The 20,749-nt window shown below is 41.4% G+C and overlaps 1 protein-coding gene across 1 annotated transcript in view; it reads right to left on the bottom strand.

Annotated features, from left to right (window-relative positions):
* Positions 1-11,982: 11,982 nt before the first annotated feature.
* The window catches only part of LOC120533064 (RNA exonuclease 1 homolog), a 29,877-nt gene continuing 21,110 nt past the window's right edge, over positions 11,983-20,749 (bottom strand). Inside the window, exons 14-16 of the mRNA XM_039759701.1 lie at positions 20,074-20,212; positions 15,842-15,962; positions 11,983-12,181 (exon numbers count right to left, since the gene is read on the bottom strand). Coding sequence (XP_039615635.1) covers positions 12,090-12,181; positions 15,842-15,962; positions 20,074-20,212 — 352 coding nt within the window. The 3' untranslated portion in view covers positions 11,983-12,089. The remainder of the gene's footprint in view (positions 12,182-15,841; positions 15,963-20,073; positions 20,213-20,749) is intronic.

The following is a 20,749-nucleotide window of genomic DNA, read 5'->3' as shown; positions in this document are numbered from 1 at the left end:
GAAAATCTGAACACATCTCTCCAGTTTTAATGCCACTACACTGGTTACCTGTGTCATTCAGGAATGACTTTAAAATACTGCTTATGGTTTATAAAGCCTTAAATAATCTCGCCTCATCTTATATATCGGAATGGCTGACACGTTATATTCCAAATCGCAACCTCAGATCCTCAAATGAGTGTCTCCTTAGAATTCCAAGAACAAAACTTAAAAGAAGTGGTGAGGCGGCCCTTCTGCTGTTAGGCACCTAAAATCTGGAATAGCCTGCCAATAGGAATTCACCAGGCTGATACAGTAGAGCAGTTTAAAACACTGCTGAAAACACATTACTTTAACATGGCCTTTTTATAACTTCACTTTAACTTAATCCTGATACTCTGTATGTTCAATTCATTATAATAACTATTCATGGTGGCTCTAAAATCCGTACTGACCCCAACTCTCTCTTCTGTTTCTTTTTCCATTTTCTATGTGGTGGTGGCCTGTGCCACTACTACCTACTACCTACTCAAAGCATCATGATGCACCAACATTGATGGACTAAAAGCCAGAAGTCTACGTGACCATCATCATTAGGTCCTTCCATGAGAACCCTAAATCCAAAGAGGACTGTTTCATTTAGGTTAGGTAGAATGCCCAGAGGGGACTGGGCGGTCTCGTGGTCTGGAACACCAGGTCTCCTTACTACGAGGCAGCAGCGCTACCCACTACACCACCATGCCATCCAATATCATTAGTGTAATTAAATATATACTTAAAATATAACTAAGTGTACTTGAATGTGCTATTTTGAGACATGATTAAGATGTGCTTAAATATGCTTAAGTACACTTTTTTTCTCTACTTTCATAAATGTGTTTTGTTTCTACTTAAAGTATATTTGAATCCACATTTTAGAGAATTGTGAATACACTTATAAATATATTTCCAATATATTATATTTCAATCAAAATGCTGGAATAATACATCCATCCATTTTCCAACCCGCTATATCCTAACTACAGGGTCACAGGGGTCTGCTGCAGCCAATCCCAGGGTGCAAGGCAGTAACAAATCCCAGGCAGGGCGCCAGTCCACCGCAGGGCACACACACACACACGCTACGGACAATTTAGGATCACCAATGCACCTAACTTGCATGTCTTTGGACTTTGGGAGGAAACCCACGCAGACACGGGGAGAACATGCAGACTCCACGCCGGGAGGACCTGGGAAGCGAAGCCAAGTATCCTAACTGCTAGGCAGCAGCGCTACCCACTGCGCCGCCGGGATAATACATTGAAAACATATTTGTGATATACTTCAAATGTATTTACAACTCAAATATAGCGTACGTTTGGTATATTATATCCCAGAAGTGCAGTAAAATACACTTAAAATGAACTTAATAATAGTCTATGAAAGTACACCAAAATAGAACTTATATTTAAAGCATGCATAGCACAGTATTAAGTAATGCACTAATAACACATTTTTCTATATTTTAGGGGTAGTACACTTTGTCTGAGCACACTTAATATCAATTAAAGTATTAGTGCAAATTAGCATATTTAGATTACGTACACAGAAGTACTTAAAGTATTTTTAATTAGTACGTTTGCATTATATTTTCTTTGCACTTATTTTTAACACACAAAAACACTGGTGCTATGGATCGTGGACTATCTTAGAGACAGACCTCAGTATGTGCATCCCAGGAACTGCAGGTCTGACATTGTGGTCAGCAGCACAGGACAACAACAACAACAACATTTATTTCTATAGCACATTTTCATACACAGTAGCTCAAAGTGCTTTACATAATAAAGAATAGAAAAATAAAAGACACAATAAGACAATAAAATAAGTCAACATTAATTAACATAGAATAAGAGTAAGGTCCAATGGCCAGGGTGGACAGAAAAAACAAAAAAAAAACTCCAGACGGCTGGAGAAAAAAATAAAATCTGTAGGGATTCCAGACCATGAGACCACCCAGTCCCCTCTGAGCGCCGCAGGGGACTGGACTTTCAATGGTCCTGTTCAGCCAACATACATCGGACTTCCAATACAACTCAGAGTCCTGCCACGTGCAAAAGTTCACTGATGACACTGCTATCGTGGGCTGCATCAGGAGTGGGCAGGAGGAGGAGTATAGGAACCTAATCAAGGACTTTGTTAAATGGTGCGACTCAAACCACCTACACCTGAACACCAGCAAAACCAAGGAGCTGGTGGTGGATTTTAGGAGGCCCAGGCCCCTCATGGACCCCATGATCATCAGAGGTGACTGTGCAGAGGGTGCAGACCTATAAATACCTGGGAGTGCAGCTGGATGATAAACTGGACTGGACTGCCAATACTGATGATCTGTGTAAGAGAGGACAGAGCTGACTAGACTTCATTAGAAGGCTGGCGTCCTTCAACATCTGCAATAAGATGCTGCAGATGTTCTACCAGACGGTTGTGGCGAGCGCCCTCTTCTACATGGTGGTGTGCTGGGGAGGCAGCATAAAGAAGAGGGACACCTCACGCCTTGACAAACTGGTGAGGAAGGCAGGCTCTATTGTAGGCACGGAACTGGACAGTTTGACATCAGTGGCAGAGCGACGGGCGCTGAGCAGACTCCTGTCAATCATGGAGAATCCACAGCATCCACTGAACAGGATCATCTCCAGACAGAGGAGCAGCTTCAGAGACAGACTGCTGTCACCATCCTGCTGCACTGACAGACTGAGGAGACCCCACACTATGCGACTCTTCAATTCCACCCAGGGGGGTAAACGTTAACATTATACAAAGTTATTGTCTGTTATACCTGCATTGTCATCACTCTTTAATTTAATATTGTTTTTTATCAGTATCCTGCTGCTGGAGTATGGGAATTTCCCCTTGGGATTAATAAAGTATCTATCTATCTATCATCTATCTATCTATCTATCTATCTATCTATCTATCTATTTAATGCACGGGTGTCGAACTCCAGTCCTGGTGGGCCGCAGTGGCTGCAGGTTTACATCTTCTTCATTACTGACCAGTTTTTGCTGCTAATTAACTTCTTTTGCCTTAATTTTAATTAACTTAGTTGTCACTTTTTCCTTAATTAGCAGCCAAACAATAATGCGACACAAATCAAGCCACCATGTGACCAGCTCACCTGTGCCCATCACACAATATCTGAAAATAAAGGATGGTGAAGGTCTCAGTAAGGTTGTTCTTTAGCGATGTTCTTCGAAAAAACAGAAAATCAACAGTTTTGGAAATGTCTGCTGTGGCAGAATGAGAGCAGCAACAGGCCAAGGAATTAAATAACGGGCTTAATTAACAGCAAGAATTGGGTTCTCATTAAGAGACAGTGAAACTGGCTGGAGTTTGAAATCCCAATTTAGCTGGTCATCTGTTGGCACGTTCAACATCTCGTTTCTGTTTGGCTGTCATTTAATGAAGAAAGGAATACATTCAGAGGACTGAATCCTTTAAAACAAGGAGTCAATGCGGCCCTCCAGATCCGGAGTTCGACACCCGTGTACTAAAGTAATCAGAGCCATTGACTGCACTCGTATTGCAAGAAGGGGACCAAGCGAGAAAAAAGCTGCATTCGTTAAATGTAAGCAATGACATTTCACTGACACACAAGTCATCTGTGAGGATAAGATGAGACTGGAAAATGTCGTGGCTCAGGGGGCCTGAGTCAACCCGCGATTCATTTATTTTGAAGTGACGGTGCTGCACGTGGTGGCTGGCTTGGCATTAAGGTAACTGGCTGCGCCGTCAGTGTTTCATATTGCCCGTATTATTCATTGTAACAGCAATCATGTCAATACATGTGCCAGGTGATAGTGGCTACCCACCCCGACACTGGCGCCTTACTTCTTTCCTGGATCCCCACAATACAGAAGAGAGGCGCTATAATGCCAAGGCTGACCTCAGTTAAAGAGCGTAGCCAGATACTCTTGAATATAAGTGGCAGGGTCTCGGAGTGTCAGGATGGAGGCTGCTCCACCAGCTGATGAAGTTCTGCAGCATCAGGATTGTATCTGTATGACGGTGATGAGCCTTCTTCATAGATAGTTGTTTTTGGGAGGCATGTGCACATACGCATATTTACTAGGTGATGGTGGTCTATAAAGAGTAAATTGTGTAGACATACAGTGGGATGCAAAAGTTTGGGCAACTTTGTTAATAGTCATTATTTTCCTGTATAAATCGTTGGTTGTTACAATAGAAAATGTCAGTTAAATATATCATATAGGAGACACACACAGTGATATTTGAGAAGTGAAATGAAGTTTATTGGATTTACAGAAAGTGTGTAATAATTGTTCAAACAAAATCAGGCAGGTGCATAAATTTGGGCACCGTTGTCATTTTATTGATTCCCAAACTTTTCGAACTAATTATTGGAACTCCAATTGGCTTGGTAAGCTCAGTGACCCCTGACCTACATACACAGGTGAATCCGAGTATTTAAGGGGGTCAATTGTAAGTTTCCCTCCTCCTTTAATTTTCTCTGAAGAGTAGCAACATGGGGTCACAAAACAACTCTCAAATGACCTGAAGACAAAGATTGTTCACCATCATGGTTTAGGGGAAGGACACAGAAAGCTGTCCCAGAGATTGAAGCTGTCTGTTTCCACAGTTAGGAACATATTGAGGAAATGGAAGACCACCGGCTCAGTTCAAGTTAAGGCTCGAAGTGGCAGACCAAGAAAGATTTCAGATAGACAGAAGCGACAAATGGTGAGAACAGTCAGAGTCAACCCACAGACCAGCACCAAAGACCTACAACATCATCTTGCAGCAGATGGAGTCACTGGGCATCGTTCAACCATTCGGCGAACTTTACACAAGGAGATGCTGTATGCGAGAGTGATGAAGAGGAAGCACAAACAGAGCCACTTGAGGTCTGCTCAAGCACATTTGGACAAGCCAGCTTCATTTTGGAATAAGGTGCTGTGGACTGATGAAACTAAAATGGAGTTATTTGGGCATAACAAGGGCGTTATGCATGGAGGAAAAAGAACACAGCATTCCAAGAAAAACACCTGCTACCTACAGTCAAATATGGTGGTGGTTCCATCATGCTGTGGGGCTGTGTGGCCAGTGCAGGGACTGGGAATCTTGTCAAAGTTGAGGGACGCATGGATTCCACTCAGTATCAGCAGATTCTGGAGACCAATGTCCAGGAATCAGTGACAAAGCTGGGGCTGGATCTTTCAACAAGACAACGACCCGAAACACTGCTCAAAATCCACTAAGGCGTTCATGCAGAGGAACAAGTACAACGTTCTGGAATGGCCATCTCAGTCCCCAGACCTGAATAGAATTGAAAATCTGTGGTGTGAGTTAAAGAGAACTGTCCATGCTCGGCAGCCATCAAACCTGAATGAACTCGAGATGTTTTGTAAAGAGGAATGGTCCAAAATACCTTCAACCACAATCCAGACTCTCATTGGAACCTACAGGAAGCGTTTAGAGGCTGTAATTTCTGCAAAAGGCGGATCTACTAAATATTGATTTCATTTCTTTTTGTGGTGCCCAAATTTATGCACCTGCCTGATTTTGTTTGAACAATTATTGCACACTTTCTGTAAATCCAATAAACTTCATTTCACTTCTCAAATCTCACTGTGTGTGTCTCCTATATGATATATTTAACTGACATTTGTTATCGTAACAACCAACGATTTATACAGGAAAATTATGACTATTAACAAGGTTGCCCAAACTTTTGCATCCCACTGTATGTATGCACCAGGTTGTACAAGTCAGATTGTTTTGGTGTATAATTTTTTTGCTTTTGGCATATGCTAATATTCATTCTCAAATTCCCGCCAAGTGTTATAAATGTCTCCTATGGTGGGCCACCTTGTGTAATAAGCGTATGTTTAATACGTCACTGTACTCTGTGGAAATATCTAATATATAAAGCACAGTCAATGTATGTATGTATGTTTGTTTGTCTGCCATACAAATCTGCACCGGGCGTCCGATCGCCACCAAACTAGGGATGGGGCTCCTTTGTGACCAGGAGGAGGTCATGGGTATGTTTGGTTGGGAAAAATGTTTGTGGTGAACCGCAGGGCACCTTTTCACCGACACAACATTCAGCACACGTCCCCATACTTATCATCGACAAGATGGCCGCACATTGCAAAAGACGTTCACGGCGGCGCCATCTAGCAGCAGCTGTTCTCCCAGTACATCGTTCTTTACCCATGTTGCTTTAAATTGCCAAGAGATGGCGGAAGTGTCCAACTATGAGAAGGCCGACTGCTTTGATCGGGTGAAGGGGAACTGCCATATGGATGTAAAACGTGAACGCCCCAGTGCAGGTGACCAGCTCACACACCCGTGTTTCCACATGTCACACTCCCACACGCACTGATAGTGCTGTATTTCATTCGCCAACGTCCGTTATATGCAACCAAGTTTGAACAGAGACTCATCATTTCCCCCACACGCGGCACCGGTTGTATGTCGCTTCTCTCTGTAGTTACCATCGCCAATGTCCGTTAGGTGGCATCACAGTTCAACACAGACACTCCTCAGAAACGGACCACCCCTCCCCACCATTTTTCCCAGTACGGCTTCAGTGCTACTCTTTCTCACTGACTTTCCGTATTTGTGGTGTTATTTGTTTGGTTTCCGACTCACAGTATGATTTCAGCGTTGCTCTTTCTGACTGACTGGTGCTATTTGTTCGCTTTCTGAGGTATTGTAAATAACGTAAATTCATCCCACTGTGCTGCTTACTCCATACGTAATACCATGTAACACATTATAATTGTCCTGCTTTTCGCTAATATACCCATGCCACCGAAATAAAAAGACTTAGAATTGGAAGGTCCACTTCAGATGCCACAAGAACATCTAATTCAAGGGCGTCTCAAATCTCACAGCAGACAGAATCCAGAGTGGAGGAACTAACAATAAAATATCAATCAGAAAACTTTTGTTCTTTTTTCTATGTTCGGTTTCTTTCATTTGGGAAATTCACCGGTTATAGATTCCCGTATTCCTGCTAGTATCTTATAAAGCTACTTTGTAGCAACCACCGGATATGGTACCGCGATTTCCACACTTCACAACCCGAGAGGGAAGTGGACGATATTTGAAGTATAAAATAGCATTACCATATTCGGTCCTCAGCCCCTCTTGTCCCCCTATACACGCCCTTAAATAACTGGCAAAAAAATCACACGCAAAAGAAAGTGGAACTGATAAATATATTGAATGCCTCAGTGCTCATTAGTGAACCGCTTCCCCAGACTCACTCCCCAGACTTCCAAATCCTAACCCCCAGTTTGACACAGACAATAAAAAAAAAATAAAAATAAACTGTTCTCAGAGAAAGCAAAAAAAGATTTAACATTATATATACATGTAAGGAGAGAAACCCTGCAGTTCAGTTCCTACCGTATGGCATGAGGAAACACAATAGTCCTCTGCCAAAACGGCTTCTCCGCTGACTATCACGAAGAAATGCATTCATGAATCCGACTCACCAGACGGGAGCACCCGGAGAACACCAGTACCTGGGCACTTCTCGGGGATTCGTCACCTGATTATTTCTTTGGGGTGGCCACCCACAAATACCAGACGTCCCTGGGTGAAGTAAGATCCCGAACGATTCTTAGAGCGTAGATAGTCGCCTCCTTGCCTTCAGCCTTTTCCTTCCTTTTTTTTCCTCCCCCTTCCTTGATCTGCCATTCCCCTTAAAAAGAAAAAGTTTCCCACCTAAACATCCTTTCCCCTCTTGGTTGCTATGGAAACATGACGCCGGCAAACAGGCATATTAGGAATAATAGGAATATTTACCGGGTGGGATCCTCCCAGCACTGGGTCGTCATCAAAAGCGCCTGAAGGGCTACTTACGGACACCCTCCCAGCCACATTGTAAAATGACGGACAGTCCAGTAGGACAACCCGACTGTCAACTTACGTAGCCTTGCTACTAATTTTCTTTCTCCTCACATGCACTGTTGACATAGAGCCAGATTTAGCTCAAGGGCTCATCATTTAGAACTGCTAGGCAAGCATTTTAAGACAAGACAATTAGGGACAACTGCGAAATGGGCAGTCACACTGAGTGAGGACCATTGTATACTATTTTTGTGTGTCAAACTCGGCATGAAACTGTATCCTCTTTTTAACTTGTTTGGAATGTCCTGATTCACCTAAGTGAGGGCCTGCACATGATTAAAGAGTATAAAGCCTTGGAACATTGCCCGGCCTCTCCAATGTGATTTCTTTCTTACCGCCGTATCACTAAGGGAGGGCCTCTTAAAATGATATCTATATAGATTTGGGTTATGTAACACGCCGCCATTACAAAAGAACTCATTCCAACAAGAGAGCGAAAGCCCCCTGCTGGATACACCTTGCCTACAGGTTTTAGTTCTAACCACTTCCTTAATTAGTAGCCAAGTATAGCTGCCAATGAAGAAATACTACACCCCAAAAATATTTATTTTACTTAACCCATGTGGTGTATAGTAATGGCCAAGAACAAAAAAAAATCTTACCTTTTCATGAAAAATGTAGATCATGTTTCTTTTTTTTTATTATTATATTTTTATTACTTTTATTGCAATCCATACAAATCAATCAAGTTTTTACAAAAAGAACTTTCAAAGTAGCAACGTCCTTTTAATATCTGACGTGCTTTATAGAAACAGTAGGATTTCAGCAGTGACATTAAGTTGATTGGATTAACAGAAAATATTTAATATGCATCGTAACAAAATTAGACAGGTGCATAAATGTGGGCACCCCAACAGAGATAGGACATCAATACTTAGTTGAGCCTCCTATAGCCTTTGATGAGTATCGGGATTCTGGATGGAGGTATTTCTGACCATTCTTCATACAAAATCTCAATTTGATGGACAGCCTGCTTCAGATCATCCCATAGATTTTCGATGATATTCAAGTCAGGGGACTGTGATGGCCATTCCACAACATTGTACTTCTCCCTCTGCATGAATGCCTTTGTAGATTTCCAACTGTGTTTTGAGTCATCGTCTTGTTGGAATATCCAACCGCTACGTAACTTCAACTTTGTGACTGTTGCTTGAACATTATCCTGAAGAATTTGTTGATATTGGGTTGAATTCATCCGACCCTCGACTTTGACAAGGGCCCCAGTCCCTGAACTAGCCACACAGCCCCACAGCATGATGGGACCTCCACCACATTTGACAGCAGGTAGCAGGTGTTTTTCTTGGAATGCAGTGTTCTTCTTCCACCATGCAAAGCACTTTTTGTTCTGACCAAATAACTCCACTTTTATCTCATCAGTCCAAAGCACTTTGAATCTGGCTTGTCTAAATGAGCATTGGCGTACAACAAGCGACTCGGTTTGTAGTGTGAGTGCATTAAGGGCTTCTTTCTCATCACCCTGCCATACTGATGTTCTTTGTGCAAATTGCACTGAATTGTAGAACGATGTACAGATACACCATCTGCAGCCAGATGTTCTTGCAGGTCTTTGGAGGTGATCTGTGGGTTGTCTGTCACCATTCTCACAATCCTGCCTCTTCATATTGTAGCAAAGCTACATAACTTGACAGTCGGGTTGGCCTCCTGGACTGTTTGTCACTTTATTAGGTTGGCTGGAAGGGTGCTTGTAAATAGCCCTTAGGCACCTTTGGTGACGTTTCAGTCTGGGAGGACCCCGCCCGGTAAGTATTCCAGCTGCCTGTTGCCGGCGTGAGGTTGCCATAACAACTGAGAGGGGCAAGGATGTTTCGGCGGGAAAATTTTCCTATTTAAGAGGAATGGCGGATCAAGGCAGGAGGGAAAAAAAGAATCAAGAAGGAAGGAAAAGGCTGAAGGCAAGGAGTGACTATCCACGCTTAAAGGATCATTCTGGATCTTTCTTCACCCAGGGACGTCTGCTATTTGTGGGTGGCCACCCCGAAGAAATAATCCGGTGACGAATCCCGAAGAGGCCAGGTTGGTGTTCTCCGGGTGCTCCCGTCTGGTGAGTCAGATTCGGAATTTGCATTTTCTTCGTGATAGTCCGAGGAGAAGCCGTTTCCACCGAAGGAACTGAACTGCAGGATTTATTTTCCTTATAGGTGGATTAAGCACATTTTTCTTTTTTGACATTTCGGAGAACATTATTTTTTATTATTATTTTCTTTTGTTTATTGTCTACGTCGAACCGGGATTCGGATTTGGGCTGGGGAGGCGTCTGGGAAAGGGATTCACTATGAGCACTCAGGCACCGGGCACGTAAATGTTAATATATTTTCATTCCCACTTTCCTTTGTGTGAGATTTTTTTTTTCCAGTTATATAAGGATGCACATAGGGGACAAGAGGGGCAGAGGACCGAATATGGTAATGCTGCTTTGACCTTCTTTTATCATCCACTTCCCTTTGGGTTGTGAAGTGTAGGAATCGCGTGCGTTTATCTTGCGGTTGCTACAATATGATGCTCCTGTATTTCTCTTGGCCTGCCAGACCTGCTGGGTTGGTTTAACAGCAACTGTGCCTGTGGCCTTCCATTTCCTGATTCCATTCCTTACACTTGAAACTGACAGTTTAAACCTCTGAGATGGCTTTTTGTTCGCTTCCCCTAAACCAGGAGACTCAACAATCTTTGTTTTCAGATCTTTTGAGAGTTGCTTTGAGGATCCCATGCTGTCTGTCACTCTTCAGAGGAGAGTCAAAGGGAAGGAAGCACAACTTGTAATTGACCACCTTAAATACCTTTGACCACTCATGATTGGACACTCCTGTCTATGACGTTCAAGGCTTGACGAGCTCATCCAATCAAGTAATCAGCATTGAGCAGTGACAGGCATTCAGATCAGCTCAATGACAAGGGGACACACATTTGTGCACAGCCAGATTTCACATTTGATTTAATTTCATACAACTAAATACTGCGTCACTAAAAAATCTTTGTTCGGAAAACACCGCAGTGCTCAGATGTTCCTAGGAAATGAAAGACAAGCCACTGTTATCTTTTTGTTGAAAGGCGAGTCAATTATTATGCAGGCTGAGAGGGGTTCACAAACTTTTTCATATGACTGTAAGTGATGAAGGAATGGGGTAGACAGCAGCAGTTTAAGGAACTTCAAATCTCAGCTTAATGTTACTTTAAGAATTTTAGGATTGGCAAACTTGAGCAGATGCTCAACAAAATTATGCAAAAAAAAAAAAAATAATAAATGATGCTAACCCACAGGACTTTTGAGATCAGCTCTCCATCTACTGGTGGCATTGAAAGTTACATCTAAATAACAAACTTGATGGTGAAGCAAGGTAGCCACCAGCCCAAATTTAAGAGTGGGAACAGTCAAGACACAAGGACAATAGAAAGAAAACCCACTTTAATTTTTGATTAACAGATGGTGACAAGAGCACAAAAGCAACACATTACACCAAACAGAAGATCATCCTGTAAAACACAATAGTGCAGGGCCACACCTTAAAGGCAGAGAGTATTGAGCAAACGCGTTGGCAGGGAGATGAGTGGCTTTTGCTCTTCAGCTAGTTGTTTCAAGTGCATTTGTATTCCCTCTACAAAGTGAGTAGCTAACCGTCCACTGACTTTTGGAGGGGGCAGCTTAGACCAGCTTGAGCACAGCTTTTAGAATGTGGAAGAGATGGGTCAGGATCTGCTGTGTGGCTTTCTAAAGAACTGACTGAAGGGAAAATGACCACCTCTCTAAAAACTGCAACTGAGGCAGTCGGGTTTGGTGTGTAGAGCTGAAATTGTGATATTTTGGGGTGGGACTGTGGCCGGGATGTGTAAGTGAGGCTTGGGTATCCTCCCAACCCAAAAAAAAACCCACACACAAGGCACTCCAGTATTTTAATGAACAGTTTACATGGCGACGTCTTTAACGGCATCAGTTGTATCTAATGTATTAAATTTATCAGACATCTGAAATTAAAGTTAACCTAATCTAGACCTAGTGCTTATAGTCAAGTTATTTTACTATGGAATCCTTCTACAGTTTATATTAAACTGCAATAACGCCCCAAAAAAAGCCCCTCCACACACAATATATGCACAGTTGCTGGAGAGCCACTGAAGTGGCAGCAGAGATTTTCATTCAAGAAGATATGCAGGAGTCAAAAAAAAAAAAGTCACCAGCGCTTTCCTTTTGTGTCTTCTTTTACTTTCCAAAGCATCAGCTCCATACAAGCTGTAGCATCTTCACTGGAGTCGTGACCTCCCACTGAAAATTCAAAGCGAGATAAAACTTGAAAAGATATTTTTTGCTGTTACAGGGAGACAACTTAAACCTTTTACAAAAATCCACTTAAAAAAAAACACCCCGGTCCCCATTAAATTATACATTTTTCAGGAACAGTACACTAAAGTCTTTTATCTTAATAAGAGTAGTAAAAACTTCTGTTCACTCCTTCACCTTTTTTAACTGGACTTCAAGCATCTCATGCCAAAGCCAGTCCTTCTCTTGAACTGGTGGTAACAGAATGAAATTAATTCCTGGCCATTTGGGTTAGTGCACTCATTTGGAAATGTCATTATCACAACCACCTCTGGCTTTACTGTATGAAAACTGTACAATTTTTTTGTTTTTTTTGTTAGGACATACGAGCATGCAAATCTTGGCCAAGCATCCACAAGAGGTGACAAAGCCTGCAATGCCTAGAAAGTGGCATTATGCGATATGCCCCTCTACACACTCCTGTTTATTGTAGAAGAACTTTATGACAAGGCCATTTTCATTCTTTAACCCTAGTGTCACTTTGCAGCCTTTCCTACATTACTAACCAAAAAAAAAAAAAAGTTTAGTTTGCCATGACATTTGAGGCAGTTTAGGCCCACCCTTGACTTTACTGAATCTTTCACTACATTATGGGGAGTTTATAACTCGCAACAAAACACCCAAATGCCATTTTTTGAACAGGTCTCCACCGAAACATTGGATTGAAAGTCAAGGCACTTTCAATAGTTTCCAAACATCACATTTTTGTAGAGCTGTTGAACATTACACTGCAATCTCTTTCAGGTCAAGTTTACCTCCCATTTAAAATTTGAACTCATGTAAAATTTCACACCGAGACAAATGTATGATCTACTTTACTCGACTTTCTGCTGCACTTAAGGAGATTTGGCCATTCACAATCAATAAAATAACTTCATACTACAACAGGTTAAGTGTCCAAAAACATACAGCAGGGAAATAAGCATTGCATACTTCAATGCTTTTCTCAGTAAATATATTTCTAATGGGGCCATTATCATGAAATTTTAAATTAGATGTCAGTAACAACCCAATCAAAAAAAGTCCATGAATTTAATTGTGTAATAAAGTGGAATGACGCAAGGAAAATTAAGTGCAAATTAATATCAGCTGGTTTAGTCCTAACTAAATGTCCTATAAAAAGGTTTCTCATCCCCAAGGTGGGCGGCGCGGTGGCACAGTGGGTAGCGCTGCTGCCTCACTGTTAGGAGACCCGGGTTTGCTTCCCGGGTCCTCCCTGCATGGAGTTTGCATGTTCTCCCCGTGTCTGCGTGGGTTTCCTCCCACAGTCCAAAGACATGCAGGTTACGTGTATCGGCAATTCTTACTTGTCCTTAGTGTGTGTTGCTGCGGTGGGCTGGTGCCCTGCCCGTGGTTTGTTTCCTGTCTTGCACCCTGTGTTGACCGGGATTGGTTCCAGAAGACCGCAGTGACCCTGTAGTTAGGATATAGCGGGTTGGATAATGGATGGAGGAGTATTTCTGTGTATGTAATCTAAATATGCTAATTTGCACTAATGCTTAAATTGATGTTAAGTGTACTCGGACAAACTATACTACCCCTAAAATATATAGTAGTATTGTATAGTTGTAGTTTGAGGCCCCAATTTAGCGGCTATTCTGTCTCACCATTTTTTTTTGGCTGCCATTTAAGAGGTGGGGAAATAGAAGTATCCCCGCATCTGCGTGGGTTTCCTCCCACAGTCCAAAGACCTGCAGGTTCGGTGCATTGGTGATCCTAAATTGTTCCGTGTGTGTGTACCCTGCCCAGGGTTTGTTTCCTGCCTTGTGCCCAATGTTGGCTGGGATTGGCTCCAGCAGACCCGTGACCCTGTAGTTGGGATATAGTAGTTGGATAATGGATGGATGGATTCCCAAGGTGTCACACAAGTATCTCATGAGCTCTCTCAAGACCATCAAAACCATACTGTTACAAAAAATATACTGACGGAATTGGCTACAGACTTATTTCTAAACTTCTGAATGTTCTGGATTATGGCCCCAACAGTGCTCACTGGAAGTGGAAAGAACATCATTTCACCATAAACCGGCCACCACCAGGTGATCCTTGGAAGATTTGACGGAGGAGTCAAAAGAATAATCAGAAGAGTTGTCCAAGAGCCAAGGACTACTCCCCGAGAGCTTCACAAAGATCTGGAATGAGAAGGTCCAGTTGTTTCAAAGAAAACAAGTAGTAATGTAGTGCACCGCCATGACCTCTATCCACGCAAGACTCCACTGCTGAACAAAAAAACACGTTGAAGCTCGTTTGAAGTTTGCTGCACAATATTTGGATAAGCCAATGGAATACTGGGAGAATAGAGCCTGGTCAGATGAGAGCAAAATTGAACTCTTCGGATGTCACTGCACACACCATGTTTGGAGGAGAAAATGGCACAGCACATCTTCACCCCCAAAAACACTATAAGTGGGAACATCATGGGATGGAGCTGGCACACGTCATATAAAATTGAAGGAAAGATGAATGCAGAAATGTACTGGGCTATTCTTGATAAGAATCTACTATCATCTACCAGGATGCTGAAGATGAAACAAGAGGGGGGACATTTCAGCAAGACAAGGATTCCAAAACACAGAGAATGGCCCAGTCAATCACCTGACTTGAATCCAATGGAAAGAACTGAAGATCAGAGTTCATAAGAGAGGCGCCCCAGAACCTTCAAGATTTAAAAACAGTTTGGGCAAAATACACTCAAGTAATGCAGGCGACTGGTTTCTCCATGCAGAAGATGTCTTGAAGACGTCATTACTAACAAAGGCTTCACTACTAGGTATTAAATTTCAGTACACGTGTTCAATACTTATTCCTTGTGTCAATCCACAACTTTAAGGACTTTTGATTTTGTTGTAGGTGTGGATTACGTAGGTTGCTACAGACATATGGTGACAGTTTAATGTCAACAGCCCCATTAAAAATATATTTACTGAGAAAAAATGTTGACTCGTTCAATACTCATTTTCCCCGCAGTACCACCACCAACCTGGAAGGCATAGCATTGAGTTAGCACTTGATGATGGTGGGGATTTTTTTTTATTTTTGGGGAGAACACTACTCATGGTAGCATTTGACGATTAAAATCAGTGGCAAGTACCGAGACTGAAATTTTCTACATTACGCAGAATATTTGGTCTCAAATAACTTTGAGAAAGCAATGCTACAAAATAATCCAAAGTCAGAAGGGGCTAGAATCCATTAGGGTAGTTCTATGTAGAGAATTCATTTTTAACTGACATGGTAAGAAGTCCCATCAACCACTCTCCAAGGGTGAATGTTTAATAATTATTATTCTTTGCATTTATCTAGCGCTTTTCACACTACTCAAAGCGATCAGCAATTGCAGGTTAAGGGCCCAACAGAGCAGAGTCCCTTTTGGAATTTACGGGATTCGAATCGGCAACCCTCCGATTGCCAGTGCAGATCCCTAGCCTCAAGTCTACCACTCCGCCTACAAGAACACTCCTTGTTTCAGCATAAAAAAAAAAATTATATACATATATACACACACACACACAAACACACACAAAATTCCATATATTACATTTCAAAATGTGTACATTAAAGACTTCCTCTCCCAGCCCCATTTACATGACACATCACATAACCTACCATTTTCTTGTATGATTCGTCTAAGGTATTCTGCCATAAGTGTCCTAAGTGCTCTTTTATTTGGTAGGCCCAACCGATGTGGAAATACAATAGAAGTGTCAACAACAGTGCTGTGAAGGAGCTGAAAAATCAATTCAAGAGGTCAACAAACAATACAAGCTTATTTTAATATCTATGAAAAGAGCCTCCACATTTTCTACCAGTTCTTACAATTGATTTTTAAGGCTGCTACCTCTTTTCGAAGAGCCAGTCACCATTACTTCATACATTCATTTTAGTCTAAAAATTTTTAGTGCACATTTTTATACAATGAAGGTAGCTCAAAGTGTAAAAAAAAAAAAAAAAGACAAAGCTAAAGTTCTTAAGTCTTAATATTTACAGCAGACTTGAACACATCTTCTACCGTAAATAAGTGATTTAATGCAAGGCCTGGGTTCTTCTGAATATCTCATTCATGTCTATCTCATATATATATCCAAATCTTCATTTGGATCTTGATCTTTGTTTGTCCACGAATGAATTAGAAGCGCTAGATGGCAGTAGAGAGACCGCTAAAACATAGGCATTGCATTCAGAATCTCCTCCAGGCTTATACTACTGAAGACTGTAGTACGCCAGTCACACCTCAAGACACAGACATTCAAACTAAACAAATTGTTGTTTTAAATTAACTAAAGAAATCTTCATTTAGATCTTGATCTTTGTTTGTCCACGAATTCCACACATGCATAGACCACCTTCCAGTTTAGTACGTTGTTGTTACTCATGGATGTCAACAATGTGCCGGAATAACGAAAGGGGTGGTGGACAGTGTTACGCTGGTTAGCTCCTGAGGCCTGGTTAGAGAATGCCGAAGATAAGGTACGTGCCTACGTAACATATGAATGAAATAAAGACAGTGGGTAAAATGACAACGTAACGGCACATTCCAGAAATTGTTACATTGTAGCCAGCGAGTGCTGCGCGTCTCACAGTTGTACTGTGGCTTGTCACATGTCAGTGAAGTGATCCCTATTTATGCTTTAAAGAGCCTGGATACCTATGTGTCCCCCTTTTATAACCATTGCTCCGTGTATATTGCCTTACTCTTTGGATTGCCACAAAGCAACCTGCGAGATTGGAGAAAGGTTGAGAAGACATCGCGAGAGGAAACGACAGCATCGTGAAAATGACACGGACTGTGAACGGACAGAAGCAGAAATGTTCCTACACCACCACATAATTACGATTCGGACAGCGATTCCAAGTAGGCCATTCCTATCGAATCAATATCCAAGGGTTTTCTTTTGTAATTTTGTTTCCCTTATAAAAAAATCATAATACTGTGTGACGAAGGGCCCAGTTCACAGACAACCTTAACACACGCAACGTAGTTGGGCGCACATGGCTAGTAAAGCTATACAGACCATGTCAAAATACCCCACCACTATTGTTTTGCAGCATGGTTCTACAATTTGGGATTGCGAGATGGTTTTCATGTTTAGTTCTTTAGGACCTCGGAGGTGGAGGGATTTTATTCCAACAAACCAGTCTTAAAACGGATCTCATGGTTTAGTGAGCTCTTTAATTTCGATATTCTAAGAAAGTCTGAAATGGTTAGGTTTCCTTTTCTCATGACAAAAGACTTATTTAAAAAAAAAAAAAAGGTTGTGGCAAAGAATACATATTACAACTACTCTATCGAAACTAGGGGTCTCCAACTGCAGTCCTGCAGAACTACTGTGGCTGCAGTTTCATTCCAGCCCTTATAAATTAGTGACCACTATTTGCTGTTAATTAGCGGCTTTTCCTTCATTTTAAAATCACGGGTGGGCAGACTCGGTCCTGGAGGGTCGCAGGTTTTTGTTCCAAACCAGTTGCTTAATTAAAACCCAATCCTTATCAATTTAATTTCATGGCTTGCTAGTGCTTTAACTTTGCCATGTCAAGTCATTTTCGTATCCTAGATTTTTTTTTCCTAAGGATATCATCCAAATGATTTGAAGTCTTAAACTGACAATTCTCAGTGCTTCACTTTTCCTTCACTTTCCTTACAAGTATTTAATTAAGCCCATTAGTGCATGATAAATACACACAGGTGTAAATGGAAACAAGCTAAATGGAGAAATGTTGGTTTCTTTTGTCATTTGTATCATATTACTAGTCGGGAGCGATTAAAAAAATCAAGACTACAGATGTTCAAGACTAAAATAAGCAATAAAGGTTCAAAATCTTAATGAACGAGACAACTAAAGTGAAGCAGAAGTGTTACATGAGCAATAAGTCCTTAAGCAACTGGGTTGGAGCAAAAACCTGCAACCACTGCAGCCCTCCAGGACTGAATCTGCCCACTTCCGTTTTAAAATCGACTGGTTTCTTTTAGCATTCAGTCTGCTAAATTGCTTCTATTTTTCCCCATCCATCATCCAACATGCTATATCCTAACACAGGGTCACGGTTGGTTAGGTGGGGTCTGCTGGAGCCAATCCCAGCCAACATAGGGCGCAAGGCAGGAAACAAATCCTGCACACACACACGGGACAAATGGCAGTCAAACAAAAATGGGGAGACAGAATAGCAGCTAAATTGGGGCCTCAAACTACAACTTTAATTAGAAACCAGTTCCTATTGTTAAACCAATTGATTCCTTGGATTGTTGCCGCTCTCATTCTGCCATGGCAGAAACTTCCAAAACTGTTGATGTTCCTTTGTGTAGGTACACAGACAAATTTTAAGACCACAACACATCAACATCACCAAGACCTTTACCTTAATTTTCAGATATTGTATGGTTAATACACTTTGCTGGTCATGTGTTGGCTCAGTTTGAATCTCATTGTTTGGATGCTAATTAAAGGAACATTTAATTAAGGAGTACGAGTATTATATAGCAAGATTGTTAATTAAGGCAAGAGTTAATTAGGAAAAACTAGTCACTATTTAAGAAAAAAGGGTTCAATTGAAAACCTGCAGCAACTGCAGTGCTCTAGGACTGGAGTTGTAGAGCCCTGATCTGAACAAAAAAAAAAAAGAGCTTGATGGACCAATTGGATACAGAAGATGACGACATTTGACAAATGAGAAATGACCAGAGTTCAAAAAAAAGTACTAAATGATCTGTGACACAGATGTTTAGAATATATACATTTGTACAAAGACCTGCTGAAAGTTATTTTGGCAGCTGTGACAATAAGTATTGTAAAAGTTGGGCTTTAATCAAATTAGTAATTGGAACAGGGGAGCCTGAAGAGGAGCACATGGAACATATCCCATCAAGCCTGTGGCTATGAAAAATGTCTGCAACTCTTCCAACACCCTAATGAAATAGTACAAGAAATGTATTAGTCCATGGCTTCTCCGGTGGTATCTGTATTATACACTACAATAAATATTAGGACTAAAATCGGCCTTTTAAAGTCATTAATCCTTTTTTCCTGTATAAGATTTAGGTCTTAAGATCTGTGGTTACTGGGAAAAGATTGGTATAGATAAGTATGAGCTGCAATCATAAAAGGATATTCCCAGGGAGCTTGCACACACAAAAAAATGCCATCTTCTATAATACGTTACCGTGGCTGTTCATTTGTCTGTCCAGGACTTTAAATCACCTGTAGCTCGCAAACGGTTTTACCTATTGACTTTAGTACGCATTACGTGACATCTAGTATCCACTTTTGGGGCGATTTTTATTACTCTAACTTTATTTTATTGTAGAATCAACTCTTGGCAGCGCACAGCAGGGCAGACATGTGGTGCATGGGCACCATTCTTATTCCCAACCACCTTCACTAATCATTCTTGAGGCAGATTGAATACTTAAGTGCCAGCTTAAGTGAAAAATTAAAGAAAACGTACTAATTGCAACACAAAAACTAAATCATTTAACACGAAAAGATGCCAGCGAAAGAAGCAGCGGGCCGCTAGGGTGGAGAGAAAAGAGCTGCTCAGGAACAGCAAGCGCATCAACCTCTAAGCAAACGAATGTTAAAAACGTACAGAGAAAGTCTGAAAACTAGGAATGCTCACGTCAAGTGTATTCACTGCACGTTCTCGTGCAGTACGCCGTTACTGGTGGTGAAACATGTCAGATTAATTTTGATTCTTATACCAAGTCTAAGGAGGGTTTTCAATCATCTAAAATGAAAATGGTAGAATCACTTGGATAGCTTGCTACAGAGCAGTTAGGCTCACACAGAATTTATATTCCACTTCTGAACAAATCCTTTTCATCAGCAGAATGAAAAAACACCTACCTTAAGTGCAAATAGATCATTTTCAAAACTATGACCTATTAAGATTGTTTCAGCACTGAACAGATTCAGTAGTACAGCCTGAACGTCACGGATTGTTGAAGAGGCTTGCTTCAAGTCTTCCTCAGTGACTCCAGAAAATCTAATTAAAAATCAATGTAGGCAGAGAGGAGAGATTTCTTAGAGCTATAAATTCACCTCTGAATCACCATTCCCTTTGTATTATGCCTAAATATATTAAACTGAACAATACCTTGAGAATTAGACACTTGTACCGGTAATAAGACATCATACCCACAATGACTAGCATCTTCAAACAGCACTTAAAACTGGGATTATAGAATTGTGACATTGCCAGGCCTACATTCTTTCCATGGCATACATTTAAATGCTACTTTAACAGATTCATTCCACTCGTCACAGGGAGACATCTTTTCATAAAACAGATGAACTAAAACCTGTAAATAAAAGTAAATACTAGGGAGCTTTTCCCTCTGCTTGCTTCGTTCACCAACCACCCTGGCCTGCACTTCATGTCTCTGCCACTCACGTCGAGGGGGGCTGAACGCACCCCAAGGAGATTAAGTTGCTCCTCTGAAACCCCCTCTTAAAATGGTGATACAATGGGAAACAGGAGGTAACACACACACCTGAAGCACAGCACGGCAGCAGCTGATCA

This window comes from Polypterus senegalus, chromosome 7 (assembly GCF_016835505.1).
Source record: "Polypterus senegalus isolate Bchr_013 chromosome 7, ASM1683550v1, whole genome shotgun sequence".
Classification (NCBI taxonomy): Eukaryota; Metazoa; Chordata; class Cladistia; order Polypteriformes; family Polypteridae; genus Polypterus; species Polypterus senegalus.
This window is presented reverse-complemented; position numbering and strand designations above follow the sequence as displayed.